The following is a 23873-nucleotide window of genomic DNA, read 5'->3' as shown; positions in this document are numbered from 1 at the left end:
AGCTACAAAAGAGTTTGTGGTGGAGACTGGCCTGAAAGCAATGTCTCAATCCCTGCATTTAATAGTGCATCTGTCTTCCCATGGACTAATTGTGCCATTGGTATATAAGTAATGGTGAGTGCCAATTGGCTCACCTCTACATTGGCAGCAATAGTTGTTTAATTTAAAGACAAGCAAGCGAAGCCGGCTTTATTCTTTATTCACATTTTATTATTGCACTGACATTCACAAGTATTTGATTTTCTGGCGTTTCCTTGAGCACATCGAAACCTCTTCCATTTACCCCGATGAAGACTGGCCAGCTGAGAGAAGAAATCAGCATGCCCAGATTTTGGTCTTGTACAATGGCAGAAGCAAGCTTAAAGCATGGTAATGAAGTAAGCACATGTGCAAAAACAGAAGCTGAGCTGGGGCTGTCTTGAGCTGAAGACTGGTTTGTGGAAATTGACAGGCGGAAATCAAATTTGAGCATAAAGCACAAAGAGAATGAATAAAGAATATGTGTATGTATTGTCATCTCAATTTTTGTAACTTTTTTTATCTTGATCTTGTATCAAAATGCTCACTCTATACAAAAAGGAGAAATGATGGGCTGATTCATATGAACCATAAAGAATCAGTGGACCCAAAATGTTAACCCTGATTTCTCTCCACAGATGCAGTCAGACCTATTGAGCGTTTCCAGCAATCTCTGTTTTTTTTGTACTACAACCAAATGCTGTTGTTGGCAAAGTGTTAACTAATATCAAGCTTTTTGCAGGTGGGCCCATAAGGCCCAGGCAGATTTCTTGCTCTTTCTCCTGCGGTCTCTCTGTCATCTAATTCTATTCTAATCTTACCAATGCTAGACTTGGAATTCACTGTAATACCTGCTGAGAGACCAGCATCCCTGGAGCCAGCGCTGTCCTTAAAGCTTTGTTGAGCACTGGCATTCTGAAGATGCCTTTCCCAGTGACAGGCAGAATATGAGCCTGTCAGAGAAAGGGCAGGTGGTGCCATGATTCTTGAACAAGAACCTGGAGATCCTGATGGGCAGGATAGCCCACGGAGGCTGTTTGTTTTTCTTTCTCTTCCCTGAGAAGCAGCAGAGGAGGTTGTGTCACCAGACCCCTAGCAGCCTGGTCCAAGCATGCTACCCACAATGCCCTTCCCCTCCCCCATTTCTGAAGAAGGGTCTAGACCCGAAACACCAGCTTTCCTCCTCCTCTGATGCTGCTTGGCCTGCAGTGTTCTTCCTGCTCCACACCTTGTTATCTCAGATTCTCCAGCATCGACAGTTCCTACTATCTCTGAAACCATTGGAGATGAATTGATTTGCTCCAGTGGATAGTACTGCTCATTCTTTTTCTTGTCTTTGTCAGCATCTTCTTGCAAACGTTTCTATTATCTCAATTCGCTTTCACATTGATAACACTGTTTCCCATTCCTCGGAGTCCTGTATCACCAAGTTTCCCAACATTTTTTCACAGTCACCCCATTTTGAGGTTTGGAAAATTGTTGTGACTCTTCACTGAAGTTGCGTATGCTGAAGCACCAGTGACAGCCAGCTAATGGGTGGGATAGACTGATGTCACCAATTCTTGGCATAAAGAGTCTTTGTGCTGACTGGTTTACAGTGGTCAAGGATGAGCCACTCAGTGGTCTTAACAAGAAGGGGAACAGGTCTTATCAACAAGACATATTTTTATTACTTGATAATGATAGGTACAAGTTATGTCAGCTCTTTAGGCATAATTATTAAGATTATCAGGAGTTAAAGATGATGTCTCATGCCATTAGGATCTTGAGCTAGGCTCTACTTTTCACTGCCTAAGACTGTATAACATCTTCAGTTTGTGTGGAGCCTAATGCAGTCTCTAACATTAACCCTCTCGGAATCATTTCCTTTCATGCAATGACAGAGGATTTTGATTTGATTTCATTCATTACTGTCACATGTATCAAAGTTTTATCTTGCATGCAGTACAGGCAGGCCATACCATACAAAGTGGTTTGAGGTAATAGAACAGAGCGAGGAATACAATGTTACAGCTGCAGAGAAGGTGTACAAAGATTGAGGTCAGCATTAAGTTTAAAATTTGAGAGGTCCATTCAGAAGTCTAAAAACAGCGAGGAAGAAGCTGTTTTTGAATCTTTTGGTGTATGTGTTTATGCTTTCGTATCTTCTGCCTGACAGAAATGATTGGAAGAGATTGTAACCAGGCTGGGAGGGGTCTCTAACGATGTTGGCTGCGTCCTGAGGCAGCAAGAGGTGTAGGTGAAGTTAATGGATGGAAGGTTGGCTTGTATGATGGACTGGGCTGTGTTCATGACTCTGTAGTTTCTTACGCAGTGGGTTGGGGAACTCTGAAAGTGAGTACTTGTTAAAGTGGGGGGAACAGCGATCAGAGACCTGCAGTGGCCATTCTGGCCATCAGATCATCCGAATGCAAAATTTCAGTTTGTGACCCAGCACCCCAAAGCCCACTTTGGGAAATCTGTCGTCTCATCACAGGTTTCACAATGAGTTAGTGACCTCCAGTTCCTCTTGAGATTTCTGGATACTGCATTGCCATCTGAGCCCTGATTAGTGACTGCTGAGTGTCCGTGCTCCATGACCACTTCCCAAAAGAGAAGCTGGAAACACCAGTCTTCTTTCAATAACTGGAGAGTCGTCTGATGGTTGTGAAATGCTATTTTTGCTCAATATATGTGTTCTCAACCAATTCACTGGATTTCAGGTCTGGCTGTCCTTCAATATAATACCATTGAATAGCAGTCCATATTTGGTCAGTCTTTTGCTCCTGTCGAATTTGCTGGAGTGTATTTTGGCTTGCAGGTGACAGGTTCTACTCAGCCATATGTAATGTATTTCTAATGCCATATTTAGCAACTTCAGTAGATTTATTTTTCTTCTTTTTGAGTTCTTCTAAGTGTAGGAAACCCAATAAAGTCTTCTGCTGACTGTTTGTTCCTGGGCCACCTGTTCTCTGACTGGTATGGCTGTGGACAGACTTAGCATAACTTGGTCTTTCTTGACCTGTTCACTAGCCATTCTAATTCAGCAAACTCCTTCTGCTACTTCAAGAATGTTAAGTTTGGAACGTGTGCATCACAGGAATGACCTTTCTTGATGATGAAGTGCATTCACTCTCTTTCATATCTTACACTCTTTGTGTTGCAGCACTGCTGATAATGTACCCTTAATCTTGACAGTGATCCACCAGGACTTCATAGTTTCACACCTGCAGGCTGTATCTTCTGTTGTTACACTTGGGATACATGATCTGATGAAACATTGACACCCATCCCTATGTAAAGCTTAAAAAATAATGAAATTTCTACTGACATGAAAAGGTTCTGTCAAACTCAAATTGCTTGCATCATTAATTTCCCCTAGGAATACACTGGATATCTTCAAATGCCAGTGGTTCTACAGTATTAAGCACATTGCATACATAACCATTTGACTTTATTGATACTCTCTTTCTTTATCTTACTTTTACACATCAGATATAGCATTCCTTTTTATTCGCTGGTGCCTATGAGTCTTCCTTGTTCCACTGTGCTGTCACTGACTCTTGGGTCAGTTAGGTCTATTTGGTCTATTCTTTCCGTTGCTCGTCATGTGTGTTTTTCTGATTTTTACAATCACTGATTCCATTGTGTTCTTTGGTAAGGTTTTCCTTCTCCTTTCAGGATCATGCTGTGTTTCTTCCTGTATTCTGCTCCCAGCACAATTTGAATAGCTTTCTCCAAAGTCAGATCTTCTTTGCACTGTAGTAAATCTGACAAAGACTCATCAGTAATTCCAAAGACAGTTCTGTCTCATACAAATTTTGATTTCAAGACTCTTCTCTCTCAGTTGTCTACTATACTGAAGAGACCATTAAGAATCATTAACACAATAGAATCTGGGAGCCACCCAATTACCATGGAACCCCCATCAGGAGTAAAATAGTGGACCACGAGGAATGGGGCACTTGGAGATTTATTGGCTTTCAGAAGCCACGGTAGGCTCAAAGCTAATCAGACCACCTGGCACGTCCACAGGAGCCCCATAAAATGAGAGGCGGTTCAGTGGGAGGGCAGCTATCAGAGATGGGTTGCAGATAGCCCTTGTGCTGCATTTTTCTAGCATGCCCTGTTTTCAAATATGCCAGGATTGGGGATGGAGGAGGTTACATTCTGTCCAATACACACAGAGTATTATACAGGAGATAATTATCCAGAAGAGTGGGAATAAGTAAATGTCATGAAGAGTGGGGTACTGGGTGGGTGTGATGAATCCATTCCCATCACTTCAGTCACTATAGCATTTAACAATTGTTGGCCATCACAAGCAGGAAAACAATGTGTGCCCCACACATATGAAAATAAATAGACAATCAAAGCTGGTACAATGTTTTGGGGCCTGATTCACAATTGGCCTGTTCAAGAGTCGGAAATGGCTCAAATGAGCAAATCCACTAAATTATTCTCAAAAAAAGAATTAATTAAATTGGCTGCCATTAGAAGTCAGTTTATAGTCTCATTCTGCCTCAAAACTCACAGCAGAGCAGTGATATTAAAAAGCAAGCATATTTTATGGCATTCTTATTACTGCTGTTCAGAATAAATGCCTTAGCAAATGTTCCAAAAGCAGACAGATGAACTTGTTTTCCTGTGAAGGTTGCAGGCAGTAATTTATACAGAATCATGATTTATTTAATGTCTTTAATGTAATCAAAGATCCTGCAGGTGTGACACAAAAACTGGCAAACCATTTTCAGATATTAGGGCAGATAACCAAAAGCTTGGTCAAGGAGGGATTAGGTTTCAAGTCTAACGCTGATCCTGCTTTCTGTGCACCTTCTTTACAACTGTTACTTTTTATTGCTCACTTTGTTCAATCACGCTATGATCTTTATGTGGAATGATCTTCCTGTACTGCATGCAAAACAAAACTTTTCACTGTACCTGGATACATGTGACAGTAAAAAATCAAATCAAATCAGAAGGACAAGAGGCAAAGAGGTGTAGGGAGGTGCACTTGAGCTTAGAGTCTAGGAAGCTAAGAACACAGCCACCAGTGGAACAGGAGTGGTTGAAAGTCAGGGAAGCTGGGCAGTATTACAGATAAATCTGAGGGTTGTAGGTCTAGAGGAGATGGGGAGGTTGTGGAAGGATTTGAAAACAAGGATGAGAGTTTTGAGATTAAGGTATAAGGTTTTTTGCAGGGTCAGAGAATGGGGCTTACTGCAAAATCTTTGACAACATCATGTTTATTGAAAGATAGTGGGAACAAGTCTGTAAGATAGTCTGAGATAACAAGGTGTGGAGCTAGATGATCACAGCAGGCCAGGCAGCATCAGAAGAAGGGTCCAGAGCCGAATGTCAGCTTTCCTGGTTCTCCGATGCTGCCTGGCCGGCTGTGTTCATCCAGCTCCACACCTTGTTATCTCATGTTTATTGATGTTGGAATGTGGACGTCCAGCTTTAGTATCACATATTTTATGCTAGTCTCCACTCTCCCTTCTGCTCCCCAACAAGATAGCACGCACCCAGCAGCTTGTTCGTTGTGTGATTTTCAATGTATTTGATACGTTATTCGGTCCATTATAGTTTTATTTGAAGTATTTGTTTTTTGTTTCTTGAAACCTTGATTCTGTAGTTATCTCGCAATGATTGTGGGTGGAGGAGAATGTGTGTTTATGTGACGGTTTGCTTCTGATCCCCCCGTGTTACTTCGAACATTTGAAGTTTCATGTGGGTCATGTGTTTAAAGTTGGAGATTTCTCCCCCCGCCCAGCCCTTCCCCCTCCCTGTCATCTGAGCTAAACCTTGACAACTGGAGGTAGCTGAAGCGCGAATATGATCCAGCCAATGTGCTCATGGGGCTGGGCTTTCACCCGAACTTGTGGGGAGGGACAGACCATTTGCTTCGTGTGTTTTTTTTCCATCTGGGAGCTGTGCCTTGCATGCAGCCGAAAGCATTTGGCATATGTGGAGTCTTAGGAGGGACACAGGCACTTGTGCTGTGCTTCCAGTGGGAGGGAGAACCTTCAGATCTACAAAGGCACAAGCGACCAGCTCAGCTGTTTGCAGACTTTAGAGTTCCTCTTGCCGTTTTATTTAAGTATCGCTGGACCCTTCTTGACAACTCGTCTGCTGGGGATAACGTGCAGGATGTCCGAGCTCTCTGTGAATGACCACTTAGAGGGGATTCTGTCTGATTTTGAAGGTCTGTATCACAATGTGGGCCATTGTGCCTGTGGTTAGCTGAAAACAGTGTTTGGAACTCATTCTTTTTCGGCTTGTGATTAATTAAGTCATAAAAGGGGGGGTAACAAATTTTTCAGTAAGTGAAGCTTTTCGTTTGATGACTGGCATTTTCCCCCTTGTGTGAAATGCTGTAGCAGAGAACCAAAAATGAAAGGAAGTTGCTCATTTAACTTTCATTGCATTTTCTAATCTTTTCTAGTCTCTGTGAAACCAATTAGTGTCACGTTTATCTTAGCCTGGAGTGCAGGAATGTTTTCTAGCGCGGAGATGTGGAGAAGGAGTGAGCAGGTAGAGAGGTGTAATTTGATGCTATCCTAAACACTCCCTACATAGCAAGCAGCTAGGTTCCTGCATTCTAACCCCTACCCACTCTCGCTCTCAAACTTGCCTAACTTCCACATTCACCAGGTCTGGCTGAAAGTAATGATATACAACTCTAGTTGTTTGAATTTGGTTCTCCGATGCTTTTCAAATCTAAAGCCCTGTGGTCTGGCTTTTAAAAAAAATATTTTGTGAGGCTCACATTAAGCTGTGGGGCTGTGGAACACTGTTCCCTGCCCAGCTCTGATCTGGGAAAAAGTTCAGTGAAAATTGCAAACGTTCAAAGGAACGGGGCGACACTATAGCTTTGACCACACACTTGCGAACAAAGTAAAGAACGATGTTATCGCTTCCCTTCAAGTTGTTTATTGTCGTGAAATCTTCAAACAGTAATGTGTGGCAGATCATTCCTGGCAGTGGATAATTTCAGTATCTCCCACAGGTGGATTCGACTCGGGCGTCGTTTTAGAAAGTGTGTGTGTGTGTGTGTGAGAGAGAGAGAGAGAGAGAGACCCGTTGAATTAAATTCGTTCGTCCGGACGCTCTCTGGAAGGCAGAAGTTTTGCACTAACTTAAACATGAGAGAAAATTGATGCAGTCTATTTGACTGATGTACCCTACTTAATAAATTCAGCTGCTGATGTGGAGTTGTGTGTCGCATGCGAATTTTCCGCTGCTTATTTGCATCTTGTATCTAACGCAGGTATGTAGTAATTTATGTGGATGGTTAAAGCAGCTTCAGATGTTTGAGATCCATCTTTTGGACAGTTCATCCTGTTCTGATTAACTCTTGACGCACCAAATCTGAAATAAGCGCAGTGAAACCGTTTGCTTCCCGGTCGTATCGCATTATCCAGGACCATTGATGTCCCAGTCAGAAATCGATGAATGTATCCTGCACTTAGGCAGAGTAAAGCCTGCTCCCATCAGGGGTGGGTACCTGATAGTTTCAAAGCTGTTTATCCCCACTCTCTGGCATGCAACAGTTCAGAAGGATACAGTGTAGGAGGGAAGGGTCCAGTGAACACCGAGGAAATGAAGATGTCCCTTCGCTCTGCCCACATCCAGTGAGGCGTGAGCAGCTTTGCCCTCGACTTCTGACCCGGTTGGAAGTATGAGAGGTGACTACACTTCGAAAGTGTACTGCATCGTTTGTGGTAATGAAAGGCGCTAGATGAATGCAAGTCTTCCGTTCTTTACTTATGCACTCTCGTCGTGTTGAGATGATGAGGGGCGTGCACAGTGTGGCTAAGTAACAGCTGTTCCCTTTAGTTCAAGGGTCAAAGACCAGAGAGCATCGTGTTAAGGTGAAGGATAAGAGGTTAGGAAAGGATTTGAGGAAACAATGTTTCAGCTGGAGGGTGAATCTGGATGGCACTGCCTGACACGGTTGTAAAGGTGGGAAACGTCGCAACCTTTTCTAAAAACTGTGTGGATGAGCGCTTGAAATGTCATAACATTCAAGACTATGGGTCAAGTGCTGGAAAGTGGCATTAGTACAGATAGGCTGGCACATAATCGATGGGCTGAACGGCCGTAATGACTGTGGCTCTCATGCTGTAATGTCTGATTGTATCGCCAATAACCACCGTGCTTTAAGGTCAACTGTTTCAAACATTGCTCTCCCTATTGAGCACGAATTTTCCTGGTGTACGTTCTGAAATTGATTTACACTTATTTTCTATTTGTACTGAGATTAGATCTAAATAATCCTGTCTTTAACATTTTCTGAAACATTTTGTGTTTTATATACTCTGACAAGCTTACATTTCTAATTTCTTTACTAAGAGTAAGCTACACTCAAAGCTGTAAGAATGGATCTTGCCATAAATGCCTTGTCTTTTGAATCAATATAGAAGGAAGAATGTGTCCTGTATACTTTTGTAAAACTGCACTGAAAGACTGAAACAGCCCATGGGTGTAACCAGTTCTGATGTCAGAAGGCTAATTGAAAACTATTGGAGGGTACTGGGCTCATCCACTGACTGAGTAAATATACTACACGTAGAATTCAAAACTCCAGGCCTGAGCCCAGTCCACAGCGAATCAACTAAACCCCATGAAACCATCAGATATAGGAACAGAATTAAGCCATTTGGCCCATCAAGCCTGCTCCACCGTTCGATCATGGCTGATATGTTTTTCAGCCTCATTCTCCTGCCTTCTCCCTGTAAACCTTGACCCCCTTACCAATCAAAAACTTATACATCTCTGTCTTAAAGGCACTCACTGACTTGGACCCCATAGCTTTCTGTGGCAATGAATTCAGTCTGGATAACTGTCTGACTGCTGTATAACATCTGTTTCCTTCCTGAATGCTCTTTAGTGCCTCCTGCTGGATACTGTAATCTAGCTCAACATCAATATATTGCATTATGGGAGGCAAGAGTTAGGCATTTGGACACTGGAAGCTCCTGTGCTATTTGGTAGGTCAGGACATCATTTCCCAGCACCGTCCCCACAATCCTCAAGACTGTTAATAATCCAATCATACTCTGCTCAAATGCTCCCAACAATTAAACATGTGACAAATATTCAGCCTGAATGTAACTTGGATGACTTGCTCACACCTTTAACTTGTACCCCAGTGCCTTCAAAAGAGGAAGGGAGAAAGTCAGTGGATGAAATAGCATCACTTGTTGCAAGAAATTCCACGTTGTAAGAATGAGGGATAAAAGAATTGTCAAAGCCATTGTGCTAACAGCTGTTCGACCCTTTGTTTTCTAAGTAGTTACTCTTAGTTTTCACTTGTTGTGCAGTAGAATATTTGCTTCCTTTTCTTTTTGGAAGGAGATTTTAAACCAAAGCCTGGTTTAATCACCAGCTGGATGTAACAGACCACATGATACTTTTTTTGAAGACTCGTAAGGGAGATTGCCACCTGAGCAATATTTATCAAAATCATTTCAAAACAGCTTAACTTTCTATTTGTTTTTCAATTCATTCATGAGGTGTGTGTCTTCTTTATTGCCCATTCTTAGTTGCCCTTGAGAAGATGCTGGTGAGTTGCCTTTTTGAACCACTGCAGTCCATTTGGCGCTGTTAGACTGACAATTCCCATTAGTGAGGGATTTCCAGAATTCTGACCTCGTGACAACGAAGGAATGGCAATATATTTTCATGTCAGGATGGTGATAGAGAGAAACCTCCAAGTGGTGGTGTACCCATGGTAGGTGAGCACTTTGGAGACAGTGACCATAATTCGGTTACGTTTAGTTTAGCGATGGAAAGGGATAGGAACATGCCACAGGGCAAGAGTTATAGATGGGGGAAGGGCAATTATAATGTGATTAGGCAAGACTTAGGAAGCATAGAATGGGGTGGCAAAATGCAGGGGATGGGTACAATTGAAATGTGGAGCTGGTTTAAGGAACAGATATTGCGTGTCCTTGACAGGTATGTCCCTGTCAGGCAGGGAGGAAGTGATAAGGGAACCGTGGTCTACTAAAGAAATTGTATCTCTTGTTAAGCGGAAGAGGGAGGCTTATGTGACGATGAGACAAGATGGCTCAGGTGACGCACTGGAGAATTACAGATTAGCTAGGAAGGATTTAAAGAGAGTGTTAAGAGCAAAAAGGGGACATGAGCAGACATTAGCAGGTAGAATAAAGGAGAACCCTAAAGCTTTCTATAGGTATGTGAGAAACAAGAGGATGACTAGGGTAGGAATAGGACCAGTCAAAGACAGAAGTAGGAAGATGTGTGTGGACCCTGTGGAGATCGGAGAGGTGCTAAATGAATATTTCTCATTTGTTTTCACTCAGGAGAAGGAGAATATTGTAGAGGAGAAGACTGACTTACGGGCTACTAGAATTGAAAGGATTGAGGTTAGTAAGGAGGAGGTGTTATCAATTCTAGAAGGTGTGAAGGTAGATAAATCCCCTGGGCTGGATGTGATCTTTCTGAGGATTCTCTGGGAAATTAGGGAGGAGGTGGCGGAGCCTTTGGCCTTGATGTTTGAGTCCTCATTGTCTACTAGTTTAATACCAGAGGACTGGAGGATTGCAAATGTTGTGCCCTTGTTCAAGAAGAGCAGTAGAGATGACCCAGGTAATTATAGACCTGTGAGCCTTACGTCTGTTGTAGGAAAAGTTTTGGAGAGGATTATAAGTGAGAGGATTTATAATCATCTAGCAAGCAACAATTTGATTGGAGATAGTCAACATGGATTCGTCAAGGGCAGGTTGTGTCTCACAGACCTCATTGAGTTTTTTGAGAAGGTGACCAAGCATGTGGATGAGGGTAGGGCAGTTGACATAGTGTACATGGACTTCAGTAAAGCCTTTGATAAGGTTCCACATGGTAGGCTATTGGAGAAAATACGTAGGCATGGGATTGAGGGAGATTTAGCAGTTTGGATTAGAAACTGGCTTTCTGTAAGAAGGCAACGAGTGGTGGTTGATGGAAAATATTCAGCCTGGAGTCCGGTTACTAGTGGTGTGCCTCAAGGATCTGTTTTGGGACCACTGCTGTTTGTCATTTTTATAAATGACTTGGGCGCAGGCATTGGTGGGTGGATTAGTACGTTTGCAGATGACACTAAAGTCAATGGAGTGGTGAACAGTGTGGAAGAATGTTGCAGGTTGCAGGGAGACTTGGATAAACTGCAGAATTGGGCTGAAAGGTGGCAAATGGAGTTCAATGCGGATAAATGTGAGGTGATTCACTTTGGGAAGAATAATAGGAAGGCAGAATACAGGGTCAATGGAAAGATTCTTGGTAGTGTGGATGTGCAGAGGGATCTTGGTGTCCATGAACATAGTTCCCTGAAAGTTGCCACCCAGGTTGATAGTGCTGTTAAGAAGGCTTGTGGTGTGTTAGGTTTTATTGGTAGAGGGATTGAGTTCTGGAGCTGTGATGTCATGCTGCAACTGTACAAAACGCTAGTGCAGCCTCATTTGGAATATTGCGTGCAGTTCTGGTCGCCCCATTATAGGAAGGATGTGGAAGCATTGGGAAAGGTACAGAGGAGATTTACCAGGATGTTGCCTGGTCTGGAGCGAAGGCCTTATGAAGAAAGACTGAGGGACTTGGGCCTGTTCTCATTGGAGAGAAGGAGGCTAAGAGGGGGTTTAATAGAAACATACAAGATGATCAGAGGATTAGATAGGGTGGACAGTGAGAGCCTTTTTCCGAGGATGATGACGTCAGCTTGTACGAGGGGGCATAGCTACAAATTGAGGGGTGATAGATTTAAGACAGATGTCAGAGGCAGGTTCTTTACTCAGAGAGTGGTAAGGGCGTGGAACACCCTGCCTGCCAATGTAGTTAACTCAGCCACATTAGGGGCATTTAAACAGTCCTTGGGTAAGCATATGGATGACGATGGGATAGTGTAGGGGGAGGGGCTTAGATTAGTTCACAGGCCAGCGCAACATCGAGGGCCGAAGGGCCTGTTCTGCGCTGTATTGTTCTATGTACCTACTGCCCTTGGCCTTCTAGATGAAGCGGTCATTGGTTTGGAAGGTACTGTTTAAGTATCCTTAGTGAATCTTTGCAGTGCTTCCTGTAGATGATACACTCAGCTACTGAACATCAATGTCAGAGGGAGTGAATATTTGTGGATGCAGAGCCAATCAAGCGGCTGCTTTGTCCTGGATGGTGTCAAGCTTCTTGTATTGTTGGAGCTGCACTCATCCAGGCAAGTGGGGAGTATTCCATCACACTCCTGACTTGTGCCTTGTAGATGTTTGTCAAGCTTTGGGGAGCCAGGAGGTGAGTTACTTGCTCCTAGCCTCTGACCTGCTCTTGCAACCACTCTGCTTACACGGCTAGTCCAGTTCAGTTTCTGTTTGATGATAATCGTCAGGACCAATACTGCCTCTAATTTATATTTTTCAGTGTGCAGACTTCTGAGGTCCTTGCCTGGCAGCAACTTGCAAAACTGGAAGCTAATGAATTGTTCCATCGACCACACCAATTGGTGTGCACGGGACCACTGAGTGTCTTTGTAGCCACACAACTCAGAAGGAACTTGCCCAAGCTTTGCTCTTTGATTGCAAAAGCTTACAATTGACTGCTGCATTTTTTGTTTTGCCATGCAACACTCACACTTTATTGACTGTAAATGCTTGTTGAGTATTCTCAGGTTACTTGAGGTGCCACACAAATGCAAGTCAATTTTACACCAAGCAACTGCTTGTGGTGCAGTGGGTAGCAATGCCATAGAATTCCCACATTGCGGAAAGAAGCCATTTGGCCCATTTGAGTCTTCAACGACCAGCTGAAGAACATTTTCCCCTTTCCCCCGACCTAGCACCCATCCTCCCACACCTTATTTCCATAGCTAATCCATTCAGCCTGCACTACAAAACCTCTCATAGTCCAAAGATTTGCAGGTTAGGTCGATTGGCCACAGGAGTCCCCAGGGATGTGTAGTCTAGGTGGAACAGCCATGGTGAATGTGGGGTTCTGGGAATTGGTCTGATTGGGATGCTCTTTTGGAAAGTTGATACAAACACACTGAGCCAAATGGCCTCCTTCCGCACTATAGGGATTCTATGAAACCAGGGTGCCTGGAGGAAACCCAGGCAGACACAGGGAAACTCCTCACTCCACACTGACAAGCACCTGAAGCTGGATTTGAACCTGGATCCTGGTGCTGTGAGACCGCAGTGCTTGCCACTGAGCCACCTTTGGGACCGTATTGCTGCCTCTGAGCCAGAAACTCTTCTGTTCAAGTGCCATCCCAGGACTAGATAGACAAGGAAGCTGTGTTCATAACACAACCAGCAGTTTGTCAGTCCTTCCAAGGTCTACCAATGGCAGGAAGGAAGAGTCTCGTGGTCAGCCATGAGATGGAAAGAAAATTGGAGCCTCAACTGTCACGATCTACAACTATTATAGCAACTCAAACTCCCTGGGTAACAGCCCACTGCTCAGTCCACCGGATGACTGGTGTGAACCAGATGAGAACCATCTGCTCTGGCTGGGGTGGTTTTGGGGGTCAACTCTTTACCCTACCTGTGGTGGAGATGGCAGCGGTCTGAGTTGGACCCTTCTTCAGGCAGAAAGCTCAAGAAGGAGATACTGTTAACTAATGAACTTCGATTTATGTTGCTGCAACTGGTAGGGATGATAATATGTAGATAAACATTTACTAGTGGAGTGGAAGAGTGAAAAGTATATTCAGCGCAAAATACTGATTCTCCCAAGACACATTCCATTACATTTTTCTTCCAGAGGAAAAAGTGCGCATAAGACTAGGCTAGTCATCTAATGGATTATGAAGAGTGGTGGAATTACAATGCAAACAGGTTTCATGTCCCAAGATAGTGAACAGAGACACGTGGGCTCAATTTTTGACACTCTGGAAGTGAATGTGTTTCAGATCAGTTTCAGTAGAAGATACACTCTCCCTCAATAAGGATAATTCAACAAAAGCTATTAACTTGTCGACTGCAGCAGAGAACTAACGCTGATTGATCCCAAACAGGAGCTCATGTAGTTGGACTAACTCCTCCCTCACCCTAGATGGAGCGTATTTAACCAATTAGTGTGGCTGTGTTGATTGTGCATTCACTTGCTCCCGAACATGCTCATGCTGATACACTGGGTTCTGGATTCAAGTCCCACTCCTGAGATTGAACAGAAAGTTGATTGTTGACTGCCCTGTGTAGTGCTGAAGGAATGCTGTGCTGTCTGTCAAATGAAAGGCTGAACTGCAGCCTGTTTGAGTGGATGTAAAAGAATCCGGCCCCACCACCCAAGCCATTTTTCCATCCCCATCCTTGTCTGCCTTCCGGAGAGACCACTCTCTCCATGACTCCCTTGTCCGCTCCACACTGCCCTCCAACCCCACCACACCCGGCACCTTCCCCTGCAACCGCAGGAAGTGCTACACTTGCCCCCACACCTCCTCCCTCACCCCCATCCCAGGTTCCAAGATGACCTTCAATATCAAACAGATGTTCACCTGCACATCTGCCAATGTGGTATATTGTATCCATTGCACCCAGTGTGGCTCCCTCTACATTGGGGAAACCAAGTGGAGGCTTGGGGACCGCTTTGCAGAACACCTCCGCTTGGTTCGCAACAAATAACTGCACCTCCCAGTCGCGAACCATTTCAACTCCCCCTCCCATTCCTCAGACGACATGTCCATCATGGGCCTCCTGCAGTGCCACAATGATGCCAACCGAAGGTTGCAGGAACAGCAACTCATATTCCGCTTGGGAACCCTGCAGCCCAATGGTATCAACATGGACTTCACCAGCTTCAAAATCTCCCCTTCCCCCACTGCATCCCAAAACCAGCCCAGCTCTTCCCCTCCCCCCACTGCATCCCAAAACCAGCCCAGCCTGTCTCTGCCTCCCTAACCTGTTCTTCCTCTCACCCATCCCTTCCTCCCACCCCAAGCCGCACCTCCATTTCCTACCTACCGCCTCATCCCGCCTCCTTGACCTGCCCATCTTCCCTGGACTGACCTATCCCCTCCCTACCTCCCCACCTATACTCTCCTCTCTACCTATCTTGTTTTCTCTCCATCTTCGGTCCACCTCCCCCTCTCTCCCTATTTATTCCAGTTTCCTCTCCCCATCCCCCTCTCTGATGAAGGGTCTAGGCCCGAAACGTCAGCTTTTGTGCTCCTGAGATGCTGCTTGGCCTGCTGTGTTCATCCAGCTCCACACTTTGTTATCTTGGATTCTCCAGCATCTGCAGTTCCCATTATCACTAAAAGATTCCATGGTATTGTTCTGAAGAAGAGTTGCAGTTATTCCAAGTGGTCTACCCGCAAATAGACTTTTAGCTAATTTTTAAAATTATTTGTTCAGGGGATGTGGCTGTCACTGCTTCGACCAGTATTCCTTCATGCCCAGAGGGCAGTTTAGAGTCAACCAACTTTGCTGTGGGTCTGGAGTTACATGTAGGACAGACTAGTTAAGGATGGCAGTTTCCTTCCCTAAAGGACATTAGTGAACCAAATCGGTTTTTCCCAACAATCAACTCATGGTCATCCTTAGACTCTTGATTCTAGATTTTTATTGAATGCAGATTCCACCATCTGCCGTGGCAGGATTTGAACCTGGATCCCCAGAACACTTTCTGGGCCTCTGCATTCACAGTCCAGACATTATAGCACTAAGCCATTGCCTCCCCTAAATTGTTCAATGAACGTATGGATTAGAAGTGAGAGCAGGTCCATTAGCTCTGCCTTTTGACATGATCATTGCTGCTTTCCTATCCTCTCCTGTTCTCCTTCATTCCTTGTCAATCAGAAATCTATCTAAGTCAGCTTGAAAATTATTTAGCAACTTTGCCTCAGCTGCTCTTTGGGTAAGTGAATTCCACCAACCGATGATCCTTATCGCTGTCTTCATTGGGTAATCCCATTTGTTTTAAGAAGCTATGTCTGTCAGTGCATGTTACTCTTGGTGGAGGTTTTGAGCACCTTGATGATTGTGTTTCCTACATTATAATTCAGATCACATTTTTTTAAAAAGTGTTCCGCTGGCTGTGAAGCACTTTATGATGCCTAAAATGAAACAAGGATATGCAGGTGCTAGAAATATGAAACCAAAACCAGAATTTCTGGAGAAATTCAGTCATTGAGCCATGCAGCATGGAAACAGACCCTTCAGTCCAACTCTTCTCATAGACATCCTAATTGGCCATCATTTGGCCCATATCCCTCAAAACCCTTCCTATTCATATATCCAGTTGTAATTGTACCAGCCTCCCCCACTTCCTCTGGCAGCTTGATCCATACACACACCACCCTCTGTGCGAAAAAGTTACCCCTCAGGTCCCTCTTAAATACTTCCCCTCTCACTTTAAACCTATTCCCACTAGTTTTGGACTTGCCTAGCGTGGGATAAAGACCCTGTCTATTCGCCCTATCGGTGCCCCTTATGATTTTATAAACCTCCGTAAGTTTACCTCTCAGCCTCTGATGCTCCAGGGGAAAGTCTGGCAGCATCTGTGGGCTGTGTAAGTGCAGGATTTTTCTTTATAAAATTATTTGATTATCATTTATTTTGCAGTATTACAGGCTGTAAATTGATTGATTGTGCCAATCAACACAAAAACAAATTTGAAAAATATAGTTTAACCATCAGTATGCTTTCTCCACTCCATGTCTGAGTCTTCAGATTTTTCAGCTGTTGTGTAAAAATTAGAGTAATTTCCTAGAAATTTCAGGTTTGCTGAGGGGAAAATTGATGGTGTCTGAATCATTTCTTTCTGTAAAGACTGCAACAAAAATTTATAGATAAAACTACCATTGTTTCTTGTTGTCTGAAACAATTTAAATCTCCATCTAATGACAAAGTGCTGCAGTGCTTTTTATCAAAGGCATGATTACACTCCCTGACTTCCAACAGATTGAAAGTGATACTTCAGTAAGTAAATCATTTGAGGTCAAAGTTTCTCATAGAATGGAAAAGCTCATTGTTTCTCCATTTTAAGAATGTGCAATAATCTTCATTGATTTAGGAGTGTTGATTGTACGTGCTTGAAGATTTTGGGAAAGATATTCGGTCCAGAAAGTTGCTCCTATGCTCTGTTTCTTTTGGACTGACACAACCACAAAGCTGCAGCAGCTCCCTGGAATGAGCTGTTTTTTGTTGATCCTCTGGACTTTTCCAAATTGACATCATAGTCATCAAAATCCCCATGACTTAATGTTTTTCAAGCTGCCATACAAAGAATGTATCCATCCCTCCTCCCATTCCCAGGAATCCTCAGTGACTAGCCAGAAATCCTCTTTGTTGGGGAGGTGATGACCTAGTGGTATTATCGCTGGTCTGTTAATCCAGAGACCCAGATAATGTTCTGGGGGCCTGGGTTCAAATCCCACCATGGTGGAATTTGAATTCAATAAATATCTGGAATGAGGAATCTAATAATGATTGTAGATCCATTGTCAATTGTTGTTGGGAAAACCCAGCTGGTTCACTAGCGTCCAATAGGGAAGGGAACTGCTATCCTTTCCTGGGTTGGCCTACATGTGACTCCAGACCCTCAGCAATGTGGCTGATTCTTAACTGCCCTCTGGACAATTTGGGATGGTCAATAAATGCCGCCAAGCCAGCAACACTCCTCACCCTGTGAATGAATAAAGGAAAAACAGATCTAATGAAAATCATAGAGGCTTTCTGGGCAGTCATATTGTCTTTTAGGTTGTGAGCAAATACACAACAACTGTTTTTTTAAAAAAAGTTCATCTGGGCTCAACTCAGGTTGCAATGTTCAAATTAATTTTTTTTAATTCATTTGTGGGATGTGGGGGTCACTGTGTGGGTCAGTATTTATCGTCCATCCCTAGTTGCCCTTGAGAAGGTGGTGGTGAGCTGCCTTCTTGAACTGCTGCGGTCCACCTGCTGTGGGTTGGCCCACAATGCCATGAGGGAGGGAATTCCAGGATTTTGACCCAGCGACAGTGAAGGAACAGCGATATATTTCCAAGTCAGGATGGTGAGTGGCTTGGAAGGCAACTTGCAGGTGGCGGTGTTCCCAAATATCCACTGCCATTGTCCTTCCAGATGGAAGTGGGCATAGGTTTGGAAGGTGCTGTCTGAGGACCTCTGAATTTCTGCAATGCTTCTTGTTGATAGAACTCACAGCTGCCACCGAACATCAGTGATGGACGGAATGGATGCTTATGGATGATGTGGCACTAATTAAGCGGGCTTTTTTGTTTTCAGTGGTGTCAAACTTCTTGAGTGTTGTTGGAGCTGCACCATCTTGACTTGTGCCTTTAAAGACGGTGGACAGGTTTTGGGAAATTAGGTGAGTTGCTCACTGCAGTATTTCTAGCCTTTGACCTGCTCTTGTATCCACTGTGTTTACATCGCAAGACTGATTCAGTTCCTGGTCAGTGCTGGCACCCAGGACATTGTTAGTTGACGTGAGGGTGTTTAGTCATGGTAGCACCATTGAATGTCAAGGGATGATGTTAAGATTGTGTCTTGTTGGTGACGGTCATAGCCTGGCTTTTGTATGGTGTGAATGGTACTTGCCACTTGTCATCCCAAGCCTGGATATTGTCCAGATCTTGTTGCATTTGGACATGGACTGCTTCAGTATCTGAGGAGTCACAAATGGTGCTGAACATTGTGCAATCATTGGAAAGCATCCCCACTTCTGATCTTATGATGGAGGGAAGATCACTGAAGCAGCTAAAAATGGTTGAGTCTAGGATTCTACCTGAAGGAGCTCCTTCAGAGATGTCCTGGAGCTGAGGTGACTGACCTCCAACAATCACAACCATCTTCCTATGTGCCAGGTATGTTTCTAACCACAGGAGAGTTTGCCCCTGATACCCATTGATTCTAGTTTTGCTAAGGCCCCTGGATGCCACTGTTGGTGACACGTTCTATCACTTTACTAATGATTGCAAATAGTCTGACAGGACAATAATTGGCTGGGCTGGATTTGTCTTTCTTTTGGTGTACAGGACATATTTGGACAATTTTCCAAATTGTCAGGTAGATGCCAGTGTTGTAACTGTATTGGAACAGCTTGGCTAGAGGAGCAGCAAGCTCCGGAGCACAAGTCTTCAGTACTATTGCCAGAATGTTGCCAGGGCCCATAGCCTTTGGTGTTTCCAACTGTTTCTTGATATTTTGTGTTGTGAATTGGATTGGCTGGAGACTGGTACCTATAATGCTGGGGACCATTTGGAGGAGGCTGAGATGGATCATCCATTCAGCACTTCTGGCTGAAGATTGCTATGAAGGTTACAGCCTTATCTCTTGAACTAATGTGCTGGGCATCGTTAAGGATGGGGATATTTGTGAAGTCTCCTCCTCCAGTTGTTTAATTGTCCACCACCATTCACAATTAGATATTCACCATTGAGCTCTCTTGAAACGGAAAATTAAGGGCCATTTTGGAGCTTCTGGTCTGTCAATTTCTACCAACCTTTCAAACCTGTGCTGTAGACAGTAATGTGCCAGATAGGATGAACTACAGCTTTCGCACACTGCTTTGAACAGTTTGCTCATTCTAGTTCTCCATCTAGTGGGCAAGATGAGAACAGACAAAGCCCCATACTCGCCCGATTTAATATCATTTGGCCCAGTGTGTCATTGCCCAGAATATCCATGCAAGCACGAAGAAGGAGGTAGGCTGGTGATCAGAAAGACCTCTCCTACGTACAGAGTTTAACCCAGTCTGCAAGTTGCGCTTGACGGGGCTGTTGTGGGAAATGGGCTACTGGTAACCTTCCTATGGAATATATCCTTCCAAGAAGTTTGGAAGGGAGATGCCAACATTTTTGATCGAGGTTCAACCCAAGAAACTTGGTGATATAGGCAGGCTGTTCTTGGGGATGCACACTGGGAAGGGAATCAGCTGGGGATAGATGACTATCAACTTGGTGAAAGACACTGTGTTTGCCTGAGACCTGCTGGCCTTCCAGAGTGAAGTGTTGTTTCTGACCAAGTGTTGCAGACTAGCAGTAGCCAAGCTTCAGGAATACATACCAAAAGCATCATCGGCTATGGACCAAATGCAGATGAATCGGATTAGTGTTGTTTGATGGTTGGTCAGCATAGACATGCTGGGCCAAAGGACCTGTTTCTGTGTCATATGTTTCTACGCTGAAGAGCACAATAAATCTTGGGGAAACTGCCACAGAGGCACAATGGGAAGAGTTAACTTTCTAAGGCCTTTTGGCCATTGTCCAATGAGGGACTGGAAACTGTTGGAAACCCATCGGGTTGATGACAAGGATGTAAATAGGAAAGATTTGGACAGATGTGGACCAAGAGCAGGCAGATAGGTCTAGTTTAGTTTGGGATTATGTTCAACATGGACTAGTTGGACCCAAGGGTCTGTTTCTGTGCTGTCTGACTCTACGAACGTGAAGAGTATTGAACCTGTATCAGGGCACCTCAGACTGGAACATGGCATAGAGAGAGAAGCTTATTTTTATTGCATTTCACCAACTTCCAAGTTGGACTGAGTATCCAGCATGGAATGTATGTTGTAAATATGACTATTATGGCAGTCACATTGAAGCACTTGAGTGGAAAATGTTGCATGGAGATCAGTTGGATTTTATTGCAAGTTGCATAATGTTCAAGCTGAAACACTGCAAAGTACACTTACAAATCCTAAGAATAAAGAAGGGAAACTGCTCAAACTGGCAGTTCTAGTAATGTGACCAGAGAGCTGAGTTTTGTGCCACTCCAGAGATGAGTTGGCAGGGTGTAAAATTTTGTATAATGCCCTGGTGCCATTCCTAGAGCCTACCCACCTGGCAACAATCCTATTGCAATTTTACACAGAGGTGATATCACATGCCCCATCTGTCTTGGGACAATTGAGTCATTTATAACTGGACTTTTAAGGTTACAAAGGGGACTTTTTCAGCCCGGGCACAATTTCTCATACAATGGACAGACAAGGCAGTCAGGTTTGAAGCCTATCAGGTCCCACTCCTGAGATTTCTGGTAGGAAAAGGCAGGCGAATGGCACTTGGTCATAATGATCATTGAACAGCTAGTACAGGCCCACTGGGCTGAATGGTTTCCTTCTACACCATAACAATTCTGTGAACTTCCCACTAGCCTCTGTGTGAGGAAGGGTTTCCTCCACATACTCCTGATGGGCCTGGCTTTAACTCTTTAGATTCTGCTCTTTGTCCCGGACTGAGCAACTAATGGAAATAGATAATCTCTAATGCCAGAAAAGAAGTGAATTGCATTTATGTAACCCCTTTTTTGACCACCATATGTACCAGTCAACAAGTCACTTTTTCAAAGTGTATTCAGTGCTGCAATATACGGAATGTAGCAACCAGAAAGCTCCCACAAAGACCAATAGGATAATGGTCAGATTATCTGTTTCTGAGATGTCGGTTGAGCAAAGAATATTGGACAGGACATTGGCGATAACTCTACCACTCTTCTACAAAATAATACCTTCTTAAATCCATTTAAGAAAGAAGGCAGACCCTGTGTTTACTGCAAAAGTAAATGTATTTGGGTTACAAAACCAAGGGAAGTCATTGGAGTTAAGAGACAGATAAGGTGTGATCCCACGAAATGGCCAAACAGACTCATGGAGGTGAATAGTTTCCTCCCATCAATATTTATGACGCTGCAGCTCTGGCACATTTCGAGCTTGTAAGGCATGTTCGTTGCAGGTATGCTTCATCTAAAGCTTCCCAATTGAAAAACCATAATGTAAACAAGGCATGAAATCCTTATCAGACCTCATGCCTGCAGTGAGATTCCTCATACTTGGCTCCCATCAAAAAGATGCTAAACATTTAAAACACACCCCTCTGTCTGCCTGTTATGAGTGTTTGCAGGGGTAATTAATAAAGCAACTTTGGGGATGTTGACTATCGCCTTCCAGGATAACTTGGCATTCCTGCCCTCCCAGTGGGTGGGGGAGAAAGGGCGTGTGTAGTTTCTGGACAAGCTTTTGAGCTCTCATTAAATGAAGAGTAAGTATTCATGGTGTTTACTCATTAGGGGCATGCCTTTCCGTTTTCAATGGTTTATTTAACAAATGTTTGTATTTACAGGGGTCCTCCTGTGAGACCCTGACTACCTCCATTTGCTAGAGGATAGACTGCAGCTAAAACGCAATAAGTACCTCAGTAACAAGAAAGAAGTAAAATTAGCAGCTGGCTTGGGAACAGCCTGGGGTAACAACACAAACACTGACGTTGATGTGGATGTCTTGCGAGGAATCCGTTTCACTGGATGGCTCCAGTTGACATCTAGAGCTCGTGGTGAATTTTTAACTTTAGTTCTTACAGTGGAATCAAAGGCACCATGGAACACAACTGTGTTTGAATTAAAAGTGGATTTCTTAAATGTATTCAAATTGCTTTCATGCATCTCATTTTAATATCCAGACAAAGTTGAGGGGAAAATATAAAGTGAGAATAAGTTGTTTCTTCTGCAGTATATTGGTACAAATGAAACAAAACAGATTTATGTTTGCTGTTAACCTTTTCAAGGGATGTAGGTGTCAATGGCAAGGCCCACCATTTGTTTCATGCATTGGATAGGGGCATCACCTATCGGTGGAATGCAATAGAAAGCTTCTCTCTCTATGCCATGTTCCATTCTGCGGTGCCCTGATACAGGTTCAATACTCTTCACTTTCGTAAAGTCATACAGCACGGAAACTGACCCTTTGGTCCAACCAGTCCACGTCGAACATAATCCCAAACTAAACTATTCCCATCTGCCTGCTCCTGGCCCATATCCCTCCAAACCTTTCCTATTTACGTCCTTATCAGCTTGATGGGAATCCAACAGTTTCCAGTCCCTCATTGGACAATGGCCGAAAGGCCTTAGAAAATAACCTTTCTCCTTGTGCCTCTGTGACAGTTTTCCCAAGATTTATTGTGCCCTCCCAGTATAGAATCATAGAATCATATGACACAGAAACAGGTCCTTCGGCCCATCATGCCTATGCTGACCAACCACCAAACAACACTAATCCAATTCTACCTGCGCTTGGTCCATAGCCAATGATGCTTTTGGTATGTATTCCTAAAGTTTGGCTACTGCTAGTTCCCAACACTTGGTCAGAAACAACACTTCACTCTGGAAGGCCGTACCTAAGTGCCTCAGAGGGCAGTCAACCACACTGATGTAGATCTGGATTCACTTAAAGCCCAAGTCAGATATGGATGATAGAGTTTTAAAAAACCAAAGAGCTGTAGAAGCTGGAAATCAGGGGGAGGGGTGGGTGGAGAAACAAATTACTGGAAAAACTCAGCAGGTCTGCCAACATCTGTGCAGAGAAAGCAGAGTTAACATTTTGGTTCCAGTGAACCATTTGTTAGAAGGGTTGTTGTGAGGGCATAAATGAACCATTTTTCCAAAAATGGTTTCAGTGATCATTAGACTCTTAATGCCTGAATCTTATTGAATTCAAATTCCACCATCTGCCATGACAGGATTCAAACGTAGGTCCCCCAGAAATTAGTTGGGCCCAATAATCTACTGGATCACCATGTCCCCGTGTGTTGCCCATCTCAAATTGTCCTTGAAGTGAGCAGTTTGCTGGAATATGTATAAAGGAACAGGAATCATGGGCCCCAGTGCTGCTCCTGGCCCAAGTTCCAACAACCTGTTGAGGTGGTATTTGAACCCATGTCATCATGAACCCCTGAGCTTCTGGATTACTTATCAGTAATGTGAGAGCTATGTTGCCATTTTTTTCTGAATTTAGAATGATAAAATCCCTACAGTATGGAAGCAGGCCATTTAGCCCACCAAGCCTACACTGACTCTACAAGGGGCATTGCACCCAGACCCACCCACCCTACCCTATCCCTGTAAACCTGCATTTCATGGCTAATCTACATTCCTGGACATTGTGGGAAATTTACC

The 23873-nt window shown here is 43.9% G+C and overlaps 1 protein-coding gene across 2 annotated transcripts in view; it reads left to right on the top strand.

Annotated features, from left to right (window-relative positions):
* The window catches only part of LOC125462212 (neuronal-specific septin-3-like), a 411217-nt gene that overhangs the window by 30548 nt on the left and 356796 nt on the right, over positions 1 to 23873 (top strand). Inside the window, exon 1 of one of the 2 annotated variants that reach the window (XM_048551945.2) lies at positions 5937 to 6202. The exons of the other annotated variant lie outside the window; for it this stretch is intronic. Coding sequence (XP_048407902.2) covers positions 6148 to 6202 — 55 coding nt within the window. The 5' untranslated portion in view covers positions 5937 to 6147. Of the gene's footprint in view, positions 1 to 5936; positions 6203 to 23873 lie in introns of those variants that run through there. 2 annotated transcript variants of the gene reach the window in all.

Source organism: Stegostoma tigrinum, chromosome 23 (genome assembly GCF_030684315.1).
Source record: "Stegostoma tigrinum isolate sSteTig4 chromosome 23, sSteTig4.hap1, whole genome shotgun sequence".
In the NCBI taxonomy this organism is placed as follows: Eukaryota; Metazoa; Chordata; class Chondrichthyes; order Orectolobiformes; family Stegostomatidae; genus Stegostoma; species Stegostoma tigrinum.
This window is presented reverse-complemented; position numbering and strand designations above follow the sequence as displayed.